We start from the raw sequence: 20,349 nt of genomic DNA on the forward strand, positions 1-20,349 counted from the left end.
GGGATCCTCCAGACAAGAATACTGGAGTGGGTTGCCATTTTCTTCTCCAAGTGATCTTCCCAACCCAGGGTCAAACCCACATCTCCTGCATCTCCTGCACTGATAGGCAGATTCTTTACCACTGCACCACCTAGAAAGCCCATTACAAGTCTAGAGAATGTAAACATAGCAATTTAACATCAATCTCAAGAATGAGGAGATGGGAAGAATGCAAAAGTGCTACATACAGAAACATATCACCTATCTAAAACTGAAACTTTTAATTTGTAAAAACAAAAAATGGGAATGTCGCTTTTTGGCAATCAGCAAAAATTTTAAGGATGAGTAATATCCATGTTGACAAGACACTGGAAAATGGACCCTTGTCCACTTTAGGAAAATAAATAGGTCTAAATTTTAGTGGGTTGTGTGGCTGTTAGCGTAAGTGATGTCATCTTGGGCCAGTACAGTTCCTCCTGTTCTTCCACTGACCCTTCTCAGGACTGTACTTCATTTCTCTGTCATCAAGAATTTGCAGTTAATAGATACTGTTTAAAGATCATTAGGTCCAGGATGCCTCTATGCTCTGTTGCTGCTGCTAAGTCGCTTCAGTCGTGTCCAACTCTGTGCGACCCCACAGACGGCAGCCCACCAGGCTCCGCCATTCCTGGGATTCTCTAGGCAAGAATACTGGAGTGGGTTGCCATTTCTTTCTCCAGTGCTATGCTCTGTTAATCCCCAACAATGATGAAGACCTTAGCTAACGTACTCCTAGTACCCGGAAGACTAGTTACCCATTCATAAATATTGACTAAAGAATGCACTTCCTATGTCCAAGCACGTACTCCCATGCCATAGGTTAACTATCAAATTGTCCCAGGGGGTCCCTCGGCAGTGCAGAGTGCAGCTGCGAATGCTTCCCGATCACTGCCAGATCCCACTCAGTGAGTAGGTTACCCTATAATAAACTGATCCACTGATTATATGGAACTGCTTGCCTTGTTATTCAGTCTCAAGATACCTTCTCAATTCAGTAAGCACTCTTCATTCCCTCTATCCTCCAACATGGGTAAACTGGCAAGATGCACCAAAATTTTAAATCAAATTCCTAGAAGTGAAAAGATCCATCATTTTTAAAACTACCTCCAAAACCTGGATCAATTTACCCTCTCCAAGACAGACTCTGGAAAAATCAACACAAGAATCAATCAGAGGCCAAAGCAAAAGAAGTGTGATAGAAAATGTGAAATTCTTCATCACTCATTCTTTCTCCTCATATGTTCTACATTATTAGCATCTTGAAGGCAGAATCCAGTTCTTATTTGCATGCAGAAGTTAACAGAATGTAAAGTAGTTTTAAGATGCATTCTGATTTTTCCCCTTTAACAGCAATTTTATAAACAAGAGGAATTACCAAAAGAAAATATGTCATTACTGAGTAGCTCTATTATGATGCTCCAGATACAACAGGACTCAAAATTGAAATATGCTTATTCCCAGGTCAAGGCTGTCTATAATAAACCCTGCTTTTGAAAAACTGGTTTAACTATCTGGACCGTACCTGTTAGCCAAACTGTACAACCACGAAAGCCGCCTCTGGTCCCCACCACTTGTCCTCTCTTGTTTCTGCTGACATGGTGGGCTTGATAGGTGACATTAGTTGCTCTCTGCATCCCCTGGAAAAAAAGAAAGAATTTTGGTCTACCTGAGTCCCTTAAAAGGTAAACATATATTCCTTGCAAACACACAGTAACTGCCCTATGTAACATGACAAAAGCGAGGAAAAAAGAGGAATACTAACAGCTTTTCCTTTCTTTAGAGCACCTGACACGGTGTCCAGTTCTGTACATACACCAATTGATTTACTCTGCACAGCTCCCCAAAGATGCAGAAAGTCCTACTACTATGGTTTTCCAGATTAAGCTGTTAAACCTGAGAAAAGTTAAATAACCTGCCCCAGGTCCCATAACTTGTGAACAGTGGACTCCAGAGCCCAGTCTTCTCACTCATTCATTCATTTAATCATTCATTCAACCAGCGATTCCTGGGGCCATACTTGTACACCAAATGAACAAAACAGGTTCCCTACCCTCATTGAGCTAACATTCCACTGGGACACAGATCAATAAAACTTAATTATTAAATCAGAGAGTGACAAGTGCTCTTTGAAAATAAAACAGGATAAAACTGGAGAGAGAAATAGGGGGTGAGTGCCTCTTTAAACAGGATGATCCGGAAAAGCCTCTTGAGTAGGTGGCATCTGAGCAGATTCCTGAATGAGGTGTGGAAGGGATGTCTGCAGGTATCACGAAATGGGTAATGGAAAAAAAAAAAATGGAATGCAACTGCTGTTCTCCCAAATTTTTTTCTTCTTAAACAAAAAGTGTATAAAATTACATAGGCTTCAAAGGATCTTAATAGACATTTCTCCAAAGAACAAATACAAATGGCAAATAAGCATGTTAAAAGATGCTTGACCACATTAGCCATCCAAGAAATGAAAATCAAAACCACAATGAGATACCACTGCACACCCACTAGGATGGCTATAATCAAAAAGACAGGCAAGGGGGCTTCCCTGGTGGCTCTGTGGTAAAGAATCCACCTGCCAATGCAGGAGTCACAGGTCCAATCCCTGGTCCAGGAAGATCCCACATGCTGCAGAACAACTAAGCCCATGCGCCACAAATACTGAAGCCTGTGTGCCTTAGAGCCCGTGCTCAGCAACAAGAGAAGTCACTGCAATGAGAAGCCCATGCACTGCAGCAAAGAATAGCCCCAGTTCACAACTAGAAAAAAGCCCGAACAGCAACGAAGATGCAGCACAATCAAAAATAAATAAGTAAAATAAAATTATTTTTAAAAAGACAGGCAATAACAAGTGCTAGTGAAGATATGGGGAAACTGGAATCCATGTACGTTCACTGATGGAAATGTACAGCCACTTTGGAAAAGAGCAGTTCTACAAAACATTAAATATAATTACCAAATGATTCCCACTCCTTGATTTATACTCACAAGAAGTGAAAACAAGTCCACATGAAACTTGTACACATATGCTCTAACAGCATGATTCACAAAAGCCAACAGGTGGAAACAACCCAACTGTGCATTACAATAATTAAACAAAATGCTTTTTTTTTAAATTGTATGGTATATCTATATGAGGAAATATTATTTGGTAATAAAAAGGAATGAAGTACTGATACATCCTACAATATGGACAAACCTCAAAAACATTATACTAAGTGAAAGATGCTGGTAACAAAAACCACATACTGCACAATTCCATTTGTTAATATGTGAACCATCCAGAACAGGAATATTTAGAGGGATAGAAAGTAGATTAGTGACTGCCTCAGACTGGGATGTTAAGTGCCTTCTAATGAACGGAGTTCTTTTCTAGGGTGATTAAAATGCTCTAAAATTGACTGTGCCGATGGTTGCACAACTCTGTAAACATACTAAACAACGTGTATTTACAAATCGTACATTTTAAGTGGGTAAACTGAATGGTAGGCAAATTTATCTCAATAAAGTTGTTTTCTAAAATTGAAAAAATGAATTGTATAGGTTCTATTTTGCCCTACCATGGAGCAAAAACATAATTATAGGGTCTTTCCAACAAGTTATGCCTTTATAAAATAAGTGTCAGCATTCTTTTAATTGGGTGTTTGTATCTGATACTTGGTATAGCTCTTCTTTTTCAACACAGTTTTATTCATCATTCATTCAAAGATATTTACTGAATGCACACTACATGCCTGATATTCTTCTAGGTTCTGATGAAAATACCAATAAAATCACTGTCCTCCTGAGGCCTTTCTAATCCTCCCTGCCAAGGCAGGGGTTGTCAAAGCCTGGTCCCTAACTAGCAGCTTTGGCATCTCCTGGCAAATGCTGGTAAAGAATCCACCTGCCAAGGCAGGAGACACAAGTTCAATCCCTAGGTCTGGAATATCCCCTAGAGGAGGAAATGGCAACTCACTCCAATCTTCTTGCCTGGAAAATTCCATGGACAGTGGAGTCTGACAGGCTACAGTCCATGGGATCGCAGAGTCAGACACCACTGAGTGACTGAGCAAGCACGCATGGGAAATGCCAGAAATGCAAATTATCAGAACTGATCCCAAGCAAACTAAGTCAGAAACTTTGGAATGAAGCCCTACGATCTGCATTCTAAAGCCTTCAAGTGACTCCAATAACAATTCAAGTTTGAGAACCCACTGGAAAAACAGAGGAGGGAAAATACACCAAGATAAATACAGAAATTATGTAAATTAGAAATAAGCACCAAACAGGAGGGGAATGTAAATAAAGCCAAAAATGAGAGGAAGTATCAGAGGAAGGGTGATGTTCAGACAGGGTGGCCAGGGAAGGCTACAGCCAGAAGAAGGCACTGAAGGTCTCCAAGGACCTCGGAGGGAAGCCCCGTCCAGACCAGGACAGCAAGTGCAGAGCAAAGCGGGAAGTAACCAGGGAGCTCCAGAGTGACTGCTGGGCAGCCGGAACAAGGCATCTGAAGGCAGCAATCGTTCATTTAAAGCCAGAGCAGAGGCCATGACTGTGTGCTTCCACAGCCACATGAGTGGCTCAGGTTGACGCATGAAACAGTCAGAGATGGATTCAACCCTGACCCAGAGGTCACCAAAACGGGAAACAAATACCCTCACAGGTATACACACACGGACTTTGAAAAGGGACTATTTTTCCATCGAGATCTTCAACTTCCAGATGTATTCTTATCTAAAACTGGCTAGCCTAAAAAAGTGCCTGAGGTTCAGAATCTTTCCTCATCTCCCTGCACAATCTCCTGCTGGGGTGTACAGGAGAAAGCATCTCTGTCCATCTGCCTCTTACTGTCTATCATTCATTGCCGTTGGGAGTTGGGGGGATCCTCAGGAGCCAAAAGGATCCCTCCCCCACTAACCATCTCCTTAACAGATGTACTTCCAATAATCATGAAGAATGCTAATAGGGGTTTCCCATTTCACTTCCATTAAACCTACGAGGCAGACATAACTTTCCGGCTCTGCATTTCCAGGATTTTAAACAAAGCATGGGGTATCAGACACAGACATCTGCATCTCTTGGCAAGCAATGGCACCTAGTTCCTGAAGTGTCCAGTTTCAGCTCCCAGCCAGGCAGCCTGGGAGGAGACAGAAGCTGAGTCTGCTGAAAGGGAACACGACAAGAACGGGGGGGGGGGGGGGGGGGGGGGGGGGGTGCTACACACGTTAGCTGACCGCCCTGGCAAAACCTGTTCCACTGGTCATTTGGTTTGGGGATGTTTTTCCAAGTTACTTTCCTTTAGGGCAAGAAGAAATATGTATCTAATGAATTTTAATTCATTTTGGCACCATAAAATACCTTCTGCTTTTCTTTTTAAATTGAGTAGAATGTTAAAAAAAAAAAAAAGAAAGAAAGAAAGAAAACTGAGAAGCTATAAACGGCTGAGGATGTGGTTGACAGAAGATATAGGATAAAAGATTATTTTAATCACTAGGAAAGTATGCTCCCTCCAGGCCTCTTACCTCCTACATTTAAAAAAAATTCTGGCAGCCAGTATGGCAGTCTGGGTACAAGGAGGCTTACTGTTTATGGACGTTTGATATTTTTCATATTAAAAAACAAACTTTCAAAAAAATTTGCCACAATCTCCTAATTCCCAGTTTTTCAGAATAAACCAAAGAACATTTTTAAAATCTATTAGAATTGCAAGATGGTAGGTATATGCCTGAATTTTACTAAAAATTTAAAGACCACTTCTGTATGTAACCTAGTGCCTCTTCCCTTCTTTTCCTTTTCTATCCCACTCTAGCCAAATCTTGCCTATAATTCTGCTGGGAAAACTTGACATTAGTGACTAAGGGCCAGGAGTGAGTCATTTCCTTCCGACTCTCCACTTCTGTTCTCAGAGTCTTCAATGGCCTAGTTTCTATCCACAGAACAGCCAAGTCAGGCTTATTCTTTCCTAATAGTCTGGGTGGTTTGAAGTAATATTTGACTTGGTGCACATACAGCCAGACAGTCACTAGAACATTTACTGCCCCTAGGATTCGTTTGTTGTTTTATGCTTTTAGGTGTCTCTTTGTATACAGTTTTTACTTTCTTGGGAGAGTTGGTTGGTCAAGCACTGTGAGTTACAGATTCTTCGTGTTTTTCACAAGCCCCAACCTCTTTACTTGAGCCTAGTTTGCGCTCAGTAAGTCAGATATAAGGCATTTAAAGTGGGATGTGTGTTCTCTGAATAACTTGCAAATGAACTGATAACTGACATTTACAACTTTCAAGAACAGCAGAACCGGGACAAGTCATTTCAAGAGAATTCCTTCTCTTTCTCTGATTGGGACTAAATGACTCGATTGGGACTAAATGACTACCAGTCCTATTACCAGGCTAATGTCAGGTGGCCTCTCATACTTGTGGCATACATTGTCTACACCTTCTGCTGCTATCCTCAGCATCCACACAACTGACCCTGTGCCCCTTTTTTGACCCACCTTAATTTGCCATGGACAGAGGAGCCTGGCAGAGCTATAGTCCATGAAACGGGAGAAGAATTTTAGCAACTAAAACAACAAAGCAACAACTTCCACATGGGATGTTTTGTTATTCTATCCACCTCCCTAAGGAACAAACTAACTTCTCCCATGATGATATCTAGAGAATTTCAAGGTTTGTGAGTTTATTCTGATTTTATGAGGATCTCTGCATTTTTAAGTCGAATTCACAAAGCCACAGAGCATATACCAAATAACAAGAGTAATTCTAGACTTCAACATCTATCACACATCCCACCATCCATCTTAAACTGACTGCCAAACTGTGTATTCCTCAAAAGGGAATACCTGAAATGGTCACAGGCATGTTTGTTTTACATCCCAATTTACAGTGAATAAATTGGAGAGATGGTAGAGTACCATGTGGACAAACTGAAGAGTACAAAGAGAAAAAAGCTTTAGTTCACATAGTTACTAATGACTGAAATTAATCTTTTGAACATTAACAAGCCAAACACAAACAGCAAAAGTGAAGCTCATACGTTCCTCGAGGTTAAGAAAACAACTTGTAAAGGCTACACTTAAAACCTTGCTGCCTCAAAACACGGTGCACGGCAACACTGGCAGTGAGCTGGCTGCCTGTCAGAAAGTGAATCTCTGGTCATATCCCAGATGTCCTGAATCAGAGCTAAGAAACTGGCATGCTTATTTGATCACTGATTGTCACGCATGCACTCTGCATGTACATTATGGCTCACCAACTATTGTGTTTTACAGATTCAAGAACATTTAAATATTGACTTAATGGATATTTTTTAATGGAATGGCCCTTGGGTGACCTCTAATTGGGGAGCCCAGGCATAAGAGATTCCTAGAAATCAGAAATGAGCCTGAGATTACCTACCTGTTCATTCATTCATTATTTGTTGATTGATCCCTCCTAGATATGGGAGAAAAAATGATTAAGAACATTTCAGGGAAGGAGACAAACGATAAACAGATAAAGAAACCTTCATACTGTGACAGCCTCCTGCCTCCCGTAACAGTGACAGTGGGCATTCCGTACACACACAAGGAGGATTTAGAGGCTGGGCAGCCAAAAACATATTAATGTCTACCTCAAACCATCTAACAGTACACATGAAAATCTGTGCATGAATGTTCAGCAGCATTATTCATACCAACTAGAGTAGAAGAAACTCAAATGTTCATCTCTTAATGAAGGGCTAAGCAAAATGTGCTACATCCATAAAACATACCACTATATAATCACATTAAGGAACAAAGTATCCACACATGCTACACTAGAGGTGAACCTTGAAAACATTATTCTAAGTTAAAGAAGTCAGACACTAAAGGTCATATATTGCATGATTTCATTCAGATGAAAGTCTAGAACAGGGAAATCCACGGACAAAAAAGTAGATTATTGGTTGTCAGGGGACAGAGAGGGGGAAAGGAGAAAGGTAGAGGATGAGTGTTAATGGCTACAGGGTTTCCTGTGGGGGTGATGAAAATATTCTAAAACTAGATACTGGTTGGTGATGGCTGTAAAACTGTGAATATACTACAAAGCAACGAACTGAACTCTTAAACACATGAGAGAGAAGGAGAGGGCAAGGATGCAAGCATCAAAGAAACTAGAGAGAAAAACAACAGCTGCAGTCATCTCACTGGATTTCTATACAGTGTCCGATATTTTCACTATTTTTATCCAGTTAAAACATACTGAGTAGAGAACTGTGTCCTTGGGAAAGGAAATTCCATAGAAAAAATTACCACTCAGGTGAATGCCAAAAACAGAAACAAAAACAAAAGATACAGCCTCTTCATGTGAACTAATTCCTCAGCAATATGTTTCAAAACAATTCAGTGGTGGATTTTACGGTTTTGCTGTCAGTATTGGAGAAGGCAATGGCAACCCACTCCAGTACTCTTGCCTGGAAAATCCCATGGACAGAGGAGCCTGGTAGACTGCAGTCCATGGGGTTGCTAAGAGTCGGACACAACTGAGCGACTTCACTTTCACTTTTCACTTTCATGCATTGGAGAAGGAAATGGCAACCCACTCCTCTATTCTTGCCTGGAGAATCCCAGGAATGGGAGAGCCTGGTGGGCTGCCATCTATGGGGTCGCACAGAGTCGGACACGACTGAAGCGACTTAGCAGCAGCAGCAGCAGCAGCTGTCAGTATGCTACAGGTAATTGGCTCATCTCAGAGCAAAAGACAGTAACATCCAGGTAGGTGGATGAAAAAATGCTAGTATCAATTGGGCTTTGTTTTAAATGACTAGTTTTGCATTTCGGAGTTACATAATTTACTTTCCCTTTTTCTTACTCAAAGCATAGAAAAGCGTTTCTCAACTTCAGCATTAACGACTTTTGGACCCCGGCACTGGTGATAATTCTTTGTTGAGGGGGCTGTTCTGTGCACTGTAGGATTTTTTTAGCAGCATCTCTGGCCTCTGCCCAACAGATGTCAGAAGCAACCCTGTCCACATAGACACATAAATGTAACAACAAAAAATGTCTCCAGATATTACCAAACAGGTACCACCCCGGGGGTGGCGAATCTTTACCTGGTTGAGAATCACTGAAGAAGAAAACTACTTCTCACAGGTCAATATAACAGAGCCAAGCTGGGGAAGCTTATTTCACATTCCAACTTCAGAGAAGTCACTGTGTTAAGGGGAGGCTAACTGACAGCTGGGTACCCTGCTAGAGCCAGAACAGCAGAACTGCCCAAAACCATGATTCCAAAGTTGCCACCATCTCTCGAAATTTCCTCCCCCAAGGAAGAAAGTAAAAACAAATACACACATACATAAATACACAAATAAGTAGGGAAAAAATGTCAGTAGCCATCCCAGAGTTATTATCTAGACCTGCCCTATCCAATAGAACTTTCTGAGATGATAAAAATGTTCTATACTGCACGGTCCAAAATAGTGGCCATGAGCTTCCTATGGAAATGTAGTGCTTGAAACACAGAATTTTTCATCCTAACTAAATTCGAGTTGCCACAGGTGACTAGTGGCTACAGTACTGGACAATGCAGATCTAGAGCCTGCCATTCTTCCTGTTCTTGTGGTCAGTCAACACTGGAGCACCCTCTTGGCAGAAGTCCAGCTTTCCTTCTCCTTTAGGCAACTTTTCCAGCAGCGGCTCCCTAACTTCCGGCTCAATACCTGCCCCTGCCCACAGCCAGGTCCATGCTCTGAAGGAGGAATATATGGTTTTTCAGATGCCATGTTGTTCCACTTCTGCATGCTTGTTTCACTTGTGTATCACCTCAGTCTTCCTTCAAATCCGGAATGAGCTGTTGGCCTTCTGTGAAAGGCTTTGAACAGTATGAGGGACATACTGTTCAGAGAAGGAGAACTGATAAAAGGGAAAAGTATCCCCATTCACTTATTTGCTTTTTTATTATTAACTCTCTCCCAGGGAGAATGCAATATCCATGAGAGCCGGGCCCTTTCTGTCTTTTTATGACTGCATCTCCAGTACCTAGGACAAAGGCATATACAAACCAGGTGTTAAATATTTGATGACTTAATAAATAAGAATGCCTTAAATTCAACGCCTTAAATTAATAAGAACGCCTATTTAAAGCAACAGCTGCTGCCGCTGCTGCTGCTAAGTCACTTCAGTCGTGTCCGACTCTGTGCGATCCCACAGACGGCAGCCCACCAGGCTCCACTGTCCCTGGGATTCTCCAGGCAAGAATACTGGAGTGGGTTGCCATTTCCTTCTCCAGTGCATGAAAGGGAAAAGTGAAAGTGAAGTCGCTCAGTCGTGTCCGACTCTTAGCGACCCCATGGACTGTAGCCCACCAGGCTCCTCCATCCACGGGATTTTCCAGGCAAGAGTACTGGAGTGGGGTGCCATAGTGCTTTAAATATATTAACTGATTTAAACCTTGCTATGACCCTATGAGGTAGGCACTGTTGGCTCCACTACAAGGTATGTTTTATTATCCACATTGTTACATTTGAAGACATTGAGACACAGAGGAGTTAGGTAACATGCATGCCCAAGATTACACAGGTAGTAAGTGACAAAACTGTAATTTTAATCCTACCCCATATGGAGCTTATTCTCTTATTTAAGCTGTGTTAAGTTACTAGTAAATTATCTAAGCCTTTTAGTATCAGAAGTACCCTAGCTAACTCTGCACCCTAACCTTTATCACCATCCTGTCATATCAGCAGAAGCTCAGTGTATACACAAAACCCCTGTAACGAAATATGATTACATGATAACAGCAGAGTGCAACGTAACACGGAGGTGCAGAAACAATTCATCCTACACACTAGAGTGTGTGGACACATGAGGGCCACACTGTTTTGGTAAAGGCGTCTGAGGCTCTGAAGATTTCCACAAGAGATAAAGGTCAACGGGCATCAGGGCAGAAGGAAAAGCTTGTGTAAAACCCTGAGAAGGTAAGGTATAGAAAGAAAACTGACGCTGGACATACGGAGCTATAGAAATCTGGGGAGTGGAGGAGAGAGGGGACTGGAACGGCAAACCAGAATGAGACTGCATGTGCTTCTGAACAGCGTGCTAGATCTCAGACTAATCTGCGGGTAGCAAGGGTCCAACTCCACCATAAAGCAGGTTCAAACAAAGGATCTGGCCCAAGACGAGTCTACAAAATGTGTGAGTGACACCTGGGTCTGAACCGAGGGCCAATTAACACACACTTGGAAGTGTTTCCCAAAGGCAGATGAAAACCAGTCCCAACGGAGAAAGGTTCAAGCAGATGGAGAATAATATTCATTACATCTGATGTTTTGTTAGACTGAGATAAGAGGAGGCTAACAGGGCCCTCTGCATTCTTGATTTTCTTTACTATTCTTGTAGGTACATGAAGATACCACCCTTCTCCCTAAATTCTCTAACTCAAATTTAACCAGCAAATCTTTATTTCCAACCTTCACCTAACTCGATTCTTATTGGCTATCTACATGTTCCTATGGGGGTTTTAAAATGTGGTTAGTCTGAACCGAGATGTGTGCTAAGTGTAAAATATACACTTATGCATATTTCTTAATAATTTTATATTGATTAAGACAGTACTGAACTCATTTTTATATTGAGATGACAGTACTCTAGCTATGGGCTTCCCTGATGGCTCAGTGGTAAAGAACCTGTCTGCCAATGAAGAAGAAGACCGTTCAATCCCTGGGTCAGGAATATTCCCTGGAGAAAGAAATGTCAACCCACTCCAGTATTCTTGCCAGGAAAATCCCATGGACAGAGGAACCTGGCAGGTTACAGTCCAAGGGGTTGCAAAAGAGACAGACGTGACTAAGAGACTAAACAACAACAACAATTTTAACTATATTGGGTTAAATAAATATTAAAATTTTTTCAATCTGTTCCTTCTTACTTTTTAATATGACCTCTGGAAAATTTTAAATTACATTATATGGCTCACATTTTATTTCTATTAGACAGCCTTGTTCTACAGGCTTATCCAGTGGGTGATTAAGAATCCACATGCAATGCAAGAGACGCAGGAGATGCAGGTTCGATCCTTGGGTCAGAAAGACCCCTGGAGAAGGAAATGACAACCTGCTCCAGTATTCTTGCTGGGAAAATCCCATGGACAGAGGGGCTTGGAGGGTCACAGTCCACAGGGTCACAAAGAATTGGACAAGATGGAGCAACTGGGCACACACATAGCCTTGTTCTACAGCCTATCTCTACTAAGAATGTCGGTCCCTTACATGCAGCATGCTTAATACTGGGTCCACCTCTTACAACCTATATCATCTCTGTGCCTCAGCTTCTTCATCAATAAAATGGAGACACTAACTGGTATTTTCTTGGGCTCCAAAATCACTGTAGATGGTAACTGCAGCCATGAAATTAAAAGACACCTGCTTCTTCGAAGAAAAGCTATGACAAAGCTAGACAGCATGTTCAAAAGCAGAGACAAGACTTTGCCCACAAAGGTCCATATAGTCAAAGCTATGGTTTTTCCAGGAGTCATGTACAGATGTGAGAGCTGGACCATAAAGAAGGCTGAGCACTGAAGAATTGATGCTTCTCAACTATGGTGTTGGAGAAGACTCTTGAGAGTCCGTTGGGCTGCAAGGAGATCCAACCAGTCAATCCTAAAGGAAATCAACCCTGAATATACATTGGAAGGACTGATGCTGAAGCTCCAATACTTGGGCCACCTGATGCGAAGAGCCTACTCATTGGAAAAGACCCTGATGCTGGGAAAAACTGAAGGCAAAAGGAGAAGGTGGTGGCAGAGGGTGAGACGGTTGAATGGCATCACCGATTCAATGGACATCAATGAGTTTGAGCAAACTCTGGGAAATGGTGAAGGACAAGGAAGCTTGGAGTGCTGCAGTCCATGGAGTCACAAAGAGTCAGACACGACCGACTGACTGAACAATTGGAATAAAGAGGATAACTGCAACAATAAGAGCTAACACACATAACACTAAGGCAATAAGGGCTAACAGACATATAACTCTATATGCCAGACACTGTCCTAAGCATTTTTCATACATTAACTCCTTTAATTTTCACAATATCCCTGTGAGACTATCACTCCCACTTTATAGATGAGCAAAGTGGAGGCACAGAAATTGACTAGCCACAGGTTACACAATGAGTAAACAGTGAAACCCAGGATCAAGTCCAGGCAGTCAGTTCCAGGATCCTTGCTTTAAACCACTGTCTCTCAGATACTCACCTCAAAAATGTTACAAAAAATCACTAATTTACCAAATAATGTCAAACTGTCTCCAGCGAACAGTAAACTTTCCTCAGTGTTTAACTATCATCACCATCACGCCAGCCTTCAATCTATTTTCCAAATTCCCTGCATGCCACAACTATTCTCCCCAACTCCCAGGGCTAAACCATCTTTTAACACATCTCCCTCTTTCATTCCCTAACTCTAGTCAGGTCCCTCATAACTCTCCCTAGAATGCTGTTAATGCAGCTATTCTGCTTCCCACTGCCACGTTAGCCCAGTTCCAGCTGCACCCTCACGACTGGATGAGTTAATAGCAATAACAAGAAAAACACCTGAACCGATGCACAGGCATGCTTCAAATCTATTAATTCATTTAAACCTCACTATAACCCTGTCTGTTTGCCAGGACTTCCACATGTGGGCTCTAACAGCGTCTAATTTCTTCAGCAGACCAGTCCCTCTGGAATACCAATTTCATCATGTGTTGGGAACTTGAAAGGTGTGTGCATTCTCTACACATGTGGCTATCAGTTGATGTATATGAGAGGGAAAGATGATGGGTGTTCCCTGTTGGGGCAAAGAAAGATTTACAAGGCCCTGAAAATTAAAAATTCTAGCTTCATCAAAAATCTCTCACAGAATCTAGTCTCAGCTCAGCAGCCAAATAGCCTAGCCCCAGACTGCTTAGTCAATCTTATCTCCAGTCAACAAAAGCCCTCCAGTGTAGATAAACAGGTCTCTTCATTGTTCCTGTAGTAAATAACAATTATTATTATTTATAGTAGTTATAATAATATTACAATAATATAAATTATTTTTGTTCCTAGACCTTATTCACATAGCTTCCCTCTACATCAAAAACCTAAGCACACTTCTCCACAAAAGCGAAAGTTGCTCAGTCCTGTCCAACTCTTTGCAACCCCATGGACTGTAGTCTGCCAGGCTCCTGTGTCCATGAAATTCTTGAGGCCAGAATACTAGAGTGGGTAGTCGTTCCCTTCTCCAGGGGATCTTCCCAACCCAGGTCTCCCTCATTGCAGGAAGATTCTTTACCATCTGAACCAGGGAAGCCCTCTCTTCCATAAATCCTCTCCAAAACATTCAGACAAAACTAATCTCGCCTCTAAATTGTGATAAAATAACTGGGCCTGTAATGATATACTCATCACCTAGCAAATGCGAATTACAACCCCAACCAGGCCATGACCAGCTGGAAGGCAGGCACCGAGTCCCTCATTTCTCATCTTCTCTGAGGGCTTCTACAAAGCATATGCACTTTTTGGCAAGTGGAACAGTAAATGAGTTACAGACGGTGTAGCTGAAATGACCTGTAAATACTCTAATTTAACCAACTCTATGTTCCTAACCAGGGAATACCTCAGAGTAACAGGAGCAATATCAATAATTGCATAGCAGTGGTATTACTGACCTTTCCAAATCATTACCTTCTTTACGCCTCAAAACTAGAGAAGTACAGGCTATTATCTTTAAGTCAGCTGAGGTTTAAAGAAGTCGAGTGTTTTCACTCAGGATCAAACAACTACTAAATGGCAAAGTTGGAACCAGAGACTAGACTGGTAGTCCAGGGCTCCTTCTCAATGTTCTAATTCACCTTTTATCTCCTCTCCCTCCTTATCACCTAAAGGAAGAGTGAAGTAACTTAAAAGGAGAAAGGAATCGGGTGAGAATCCTTGGTAACCTCAGAAACGGTAAATTTAATGACTTGAAATGAACACTTCTCTGAAATGGCTTTTTTTTCCTTCGATTCACCAAGGGTAATGATGACTTACAAGGCTGCATTTAAACCTCATGATCTTGCTGTACTGTGAAAAAAAATTTCCGTCCAGACTTAAAACCAAGGCCTTTCCGGTCTTCAGAGTTGGACACCACTTCCCCCACCCCACTCCCACCTCACTTACAAAAACTTAGCTTAAGGCAGTTTCTTAACAAGAATAATTAAGGAAGGAAGCAACCTTCTGAGGACAGAACACTTCACAATCAAAGCCAACTGGCAGTCCTTGCTAAACGTTATAAACCATTAGTTTCCCCCTACATTTTAGTTTCCATGTTATTTGTTAAATATTCCAATTTAACACTGAGTCACAAAGAACCTCAGTTCAGGGCAGTCTCAACCCATGAATGGCCACATTGTTGGGTACTCTCCCTTCATGTTGTAAGTCAGAAATGGAAAGACATGGAGACGGACCCAATCTGGGCTAACTGCACTGGCAGAGCCAAGAAAAACCAGGAATGCACCAAAGGCGCCTGCCTCCGCTTCCTCTGCAGACCTTCAGGCCACTGGAAGGGATGCGAGCAGCTTCCCGTCGGGCGAGCAGGTTTCAGCAGACTCCAGCTCACTCCCGAAAAATAGTCCTCGATGTCTCATCCGATCCGTGGAGCTGGAGAAGCGGGCGTTCTTCCCACGGACTGTGAATAGGACTGCCTGCAGAGCCCAGCCCGAAACCCCCACCCCCGCCACGCCACGCCACGCCACGCCACGCCACCCGGCACCACCCACCCCGCCTGCTGGAAGGCGCCGCGGCCTCGGGTACCATCCCCGATTCTCCAAACAGGATGCAGAAGGAGCGGGCAGCGGCTCCCAATGGATCTGCAGCCGGAGCCTCTCAGAGCCTCCTCCACACATCTGCTTCGACTCACCCAGTTCTGCGCGTTATTGCTCAGTTTGACTTTCTTGCACAGGCTACCGGGGACCTCCATGGCTACAGAGCGCGCGCGGGTGCCGGGATTCTCAGCGCCGGGAGCGAAGCCAGAGGACCTGAGGCCGGCGGGGGCGGGGCGGAAGGCGGGGCCTCCTCGCGACGGGGCTGGCGCGCGCTGTCGTATGCACGCGCTCGTGCTCGTGGCTCTGACTGCGCGCCGCGTCGGCCGCGCCTCCGAAATGGGTCCGGGGCAGAGGTGTGTGGGGTGGAGCGACCAGAGGCAGGAGTTGGGGGCGGGCTTCAGGGCGCGCACCGACGCGGGCGCGCACCGACGCGAGCGCGCACGACGCTCCTCCCTCTTGATTCTGAGGAAGGGGCGGAACCTGAGGAGGTAGTCGTGGAACTTCCCCGGTCCCTCCCGGCTCGCACCTTGCGCTGCGCATGCGTGGAGGCTGGACCCGGGTCCCAAGCCTCGACTTAGAGACAAGGAAGATACCAGCCTCCCAGCTGTTGGCGGGTTTGGCTCGCTGCTGCTGTTTACCAGAAAGAAGAAGACGTTGCCGTGGTCTCCCTCCCCTCTGTCTTTTCCTCCATAAGCCCGGTCACCAGTTTCCTATCTTCCAAATCTGTGCTCATCTCAGCTTGGGCACATATAAAAAGGAATTTTCCAGCATCTCAAAGAGAGGATTGAACAGCTTATTGTCCACACATTCCGCTTCGATTTGAAATTCTGCCCAACAATTAAAAAAAAAAGTCAATACACCGTCAGTAGTTAACATCTCTTCTGGTTTTAGCGGTTTTAGCCAGGTGCCTCCGTCCCCACTAGAAGACATCTCTTGAGGAGATTACTGTCAGGGACTTCTCACCGGCTAAGTCAAAAAGGGGCATGTATTTTATTAGCTTCTCATGAAATCCTTAGAGGAATGAAATCCAGGATGAGGGAGAGCCCTTGGTTACCACTGAGTAGAATGCCCATCTGTAGAGGACATTTTCAAACTCACCTGAGAATCCCGTGGCTACTTCACCTGAGGATGGGCTGGGGATGGAGGGAGCTTCCTCTGGGAGCTATCTTCCTTTCCACCTCCGTGGACAGAGGAGCCTGGCGGGCTACAGTCCCTGGGGTCGCAAGAGTCGGACTCGACTTAGGGACTAAACCACCACTCTCAGGGCTTTTCCGTAGCTTGTCCCTAGCACCAAGATAGTTGTTTGCAGCGCTTCCTCATAACCCAGTGCCTTCCCCTACACGCGCACACCAATCGCTAAGACCTGACCGTTACTGCCTCTTTGTTGGAGGACAAAAGTAAATGAAAAATGCCCACCAAACTGAGAAGGTATCTTGCAACTGAAAAAAATGAGACAGGTAGCTCCAAGTAGTCAGTGAAAGTGAAAGTTGCTCAGTCTTGTCCGACTCTTTGCAACCCCATGAACTGTAGCCCACGAGGCTCTTCTGTCCATGGAATTCTCCAGGCAAGAATACTGGAGTGGGTTGCCATTCCCTTCTCCAGAGGATGGAACCCGGGTTTCCAGCTCTGCAGGCAGATTATTTACAGTCTGAGTCACCAGGGAAATCCATGTAATCAACGGGTTAGTTTATTATACAGTAACTTACAGGATGGGATCAGAAGGACTATGATCCAGAGGCATTTGCAGTTGCACTGCATACGCTGCTAAGGGGCCATTGGGGCAGTTTTATAGTTAGCCAAGGGAATGGGAGTAGTGCTTAGAAACAGGAAGTGCATTCCTAAGTCAAGATTTATAGATGGCTAACTAGTTTCCTGGGCTCTGGGAATCTGTCAGTGAAGGTCTTTTTCAATGTTCAGGGACTAAGATAGCATAGAGGCCACTGGGTCCTGAAGTGAAAGTGTTAGTTGCTCAGTTGTGTCCGACTCTCTTTGGAACCCCATGGACTGCAGCCCACCAGGCTCCTCTGCAAGAATACTGGAGTGGGTTGCCATTCCCTTCTGTAGGGGATCTTCCTGACCCAGGATCGAACCCGGGTCTTCTGCATTGCAGGCTGTCTCTTTACTGTTGGAGACACCAGAGGAACCACTGGATCCTGATGATTATTGAATAGTATCTATTAACTACAAAACTCTTGATGACGGTAAAATGATTTACTGCAGAGTACAGTCCTGGATAGGGTCAGTGGAAGGATGGGAACTTGTACATGCCCAAGTTGGCATCAGTTATGCTGACAGTCATACATTCTTAATAGTTAGCAAACCAGTCCCCTGTTTATTTACCCTACTGCTACTGTCTTAGTGTTAGGCCTTCCCCATATCCAGGAAGAATCACAACTATTCTCTGTATATATTCATCTTGTGCTTCTACTGCCCATGTACTCCATTCTTGTCATTGCTGTCAGAGTCGTGTCTCTAAAAGTTTGATCCTCAGATTGTCAATGGTTCCTTATAGCTTTTTCTTTGGGGATTCTTCATTTACAGTCTGTACATAGAACTTAATTTCAATGAATTTCTGAACTCTGCCAATAACAGAATGAGTTTGGAAGAGGATCCCAAGCTTCAGATGAAAACATAATACCACAACTGGAATCAGCCATTTCTCTAAGGAGACCCAGGATTCCTGGTTTTTAGAAGCAAATGTTTTTTAGATATCACAATCTAGGCTTCCAGGAGTGTTTAATGCTTCTGAGTTAGTCAATATTTATGGACTTTTTCAGGTAAAATGTATCACAAGTTTACATTGATACTATCAATTCAAATTTATTATTTCAGACATCATGCAAATGAGCCTGAAACAACTTGTCAAATCCAAAACAAGGAATTGTAAAAAAAAAAAAAAAAAGCATGATTATGTAAAAAAGAACTCAGAAGCCAAACAGAAGAAGCTTTCCTCTGTCAAAATTACACAATTAGGGACTTCCCTAGTGGTCCAGTGGTGAAGAATCCACCTCCAATGCAGGGACACAGGTTCAATCCCTGGTCCAGGAACATTGCATATGCCTCAGGGCAACTAAGCCCGTGTACCGCATCTACTGAAGCCCAGACACCTAGAGCCCATGTTCCACAACAAAAGAAGCCACCACAACAAGAAGACTTCACACTACAATTTGAGAGTAGCTACCACTCGCTGCAACTAAAGAAAGCCCTTGCATAACAACAAAGACCCCACACAGCCAAAAACAAATAATTAAAAATAAAATTACTCAGAGGACTAAAGGGGGTAAAATCTATAAGGTATTGAAACAAATCAAATATGTTTAAATCTAGATGTTCATAATGATGACAATTTAAGAAGAACTCATTGTAATCCTTGGAAGATGCTAATAAACCTATTCATTATTTTGAAAACTGACAAAAGGAAAATATTAAGCATTTGCTAATTGTACCATGCACTAACTGTAAGTCAGGTAATGAAAAAGTTGATGAGAGCAATTTTTCCTTTGTAGACATACAGCTAATAAATTCAGAAATACAAGTTTATATTATTTTATACCATTAAATGAAATAATAAAGACAATGATCATCAATGGCTGCTAAATCATGAAAATAAAGAACATTAGAACTTTTTTGCTTCCTGAAAGTATTAATGCCCCCCCAAAAAGTCAAATATGGTTCTAACAAAGTCTTCAGGTTACATCAATTTATAATTAATGCAGAGGAAAGAGGAAGATGTAAAATCAGCATAAATACAATCAGTCGAGTTCAAACTGTGGAAAACTCTACATCATAAATGACCTGACTCTTCAGTAATTCAATGATTGGAAAAAATAAACAAGGAAGAACTAAACATTAAAAGATAACATGAAAAATAATCAATTGAAATACATAAACTTATTTGAACACTGCTTCAAACAAAAAAAAATATTTTTTAACACAGGAAATTTAAAGAGTCCCTAGATTCTTGATATTAAAGACTTAACTTTCTCTGTTGTGATAAAAGCGTTGTTATTATTAAAGGAGTAATTTTAGAGATACATATTGAAAGATTTACCAATGAAATAACAATGCCAAAAGTATTCAGGAAACAAAATTGGGCTCCTGGAAATTAAAAATAAGATAGCAGGAGTGGAAGAAAGGTGTCGATATCTTTCAGATGCAGAGCAAAAAAGAAAAACCCCAACGATGAGAAATATTGAAAGAACAGTCTAGAAAATTTAAGATTCAAATATTAGGAGTTCCAGAAACAGAAAGTTCACCAGAGGAAATAACCAAGAAAATTATTCAACAAAATTTCCTGTCACTGAAGGACTTCAGACCTTCCCCGAATGTCCAACTAAACAGATAAATATCAAGCACACAAAGCACAGCACTGTGAAATTTCCAAACACTGTTCCCCAGTGCTCTGAAATTGTTTGGAAATCCTACAAGCTTCCAAGGAGGAGAGTTCACAAAAAAAGAATGAGAAGTAAAAATGAACCGAAGCTGGCTCTCATCACAATGAATGGCTGAGAGAAATATGGCTGGGGAGCCCTGCAGAGCTGGTAGGGCTACCTCTCCCACCCAACCTCTGCTGGCTCCCTCAT

General features: G+C 42.7%; 1 protein-coding gene across 6 annotated transcripts in view; it reads right to left on the reverse strand.

Annotated features, from left to right (window-relative positions):
- PAPSS1 (3'-phosphoadenosine 5'-phosphosulfate synthase 1) overlaps positions 1 to 15,990 on the reverse strand; it is a 108,962-nt gene extending 92,972 nt beyond the window's left edge. Inside the window, exons 1-3 of one of the 6 annotated variants that reach the window (XM_081552111.1) lie at positions 15,862 to 15,990; positions 7,387 to 7,422; positions 1,541 to 1,655 (exon numbers count right to left, since the gene is read on the reverse strand). In XM_081552111.1, the coding sequence (XP_081408237.1) occupies positions 1,541 to 1,655; positions 7,387 to 7,398 (127 nt within the window). In that variant the 5' untranslated portion in view covers positions 7,399 to 7,422; positions 15,862 to 15,990. Of the gene's footprint in view, positions 1 to 1,540; positions 1,656 to 7,386; positions 7,423 to 9,061; positions 9,991 to 15,409; positions 15,693 to 15,861 lie in introns of those variants that run through there. The other 5 variants (XM_081552180.1, XM_081552229.1, XM_081552040.1 and 2 more) reach the window with 5 other exon arrangements.
- Positions 15,991 to 20,349: the final 4,359 nt, after the last annotated feature.

This window comes from Giraffa tippelskirchi, chromosome 1, assembly GCF_054371585.1.
Source record: "Giraffa tippelskirchi isolate mGirTip1 chromosome 1, T2T-mGirTip1v1.2.pri, whole genome shotgun sequence".
In the NCBI taxonomy this organism is placed as follows: Eukaryota; Metazoa; Chordata; class Mammalia; order Artiodactyla; family Giraffidae; genus Giraffa; species Giraffa tippelskirchi.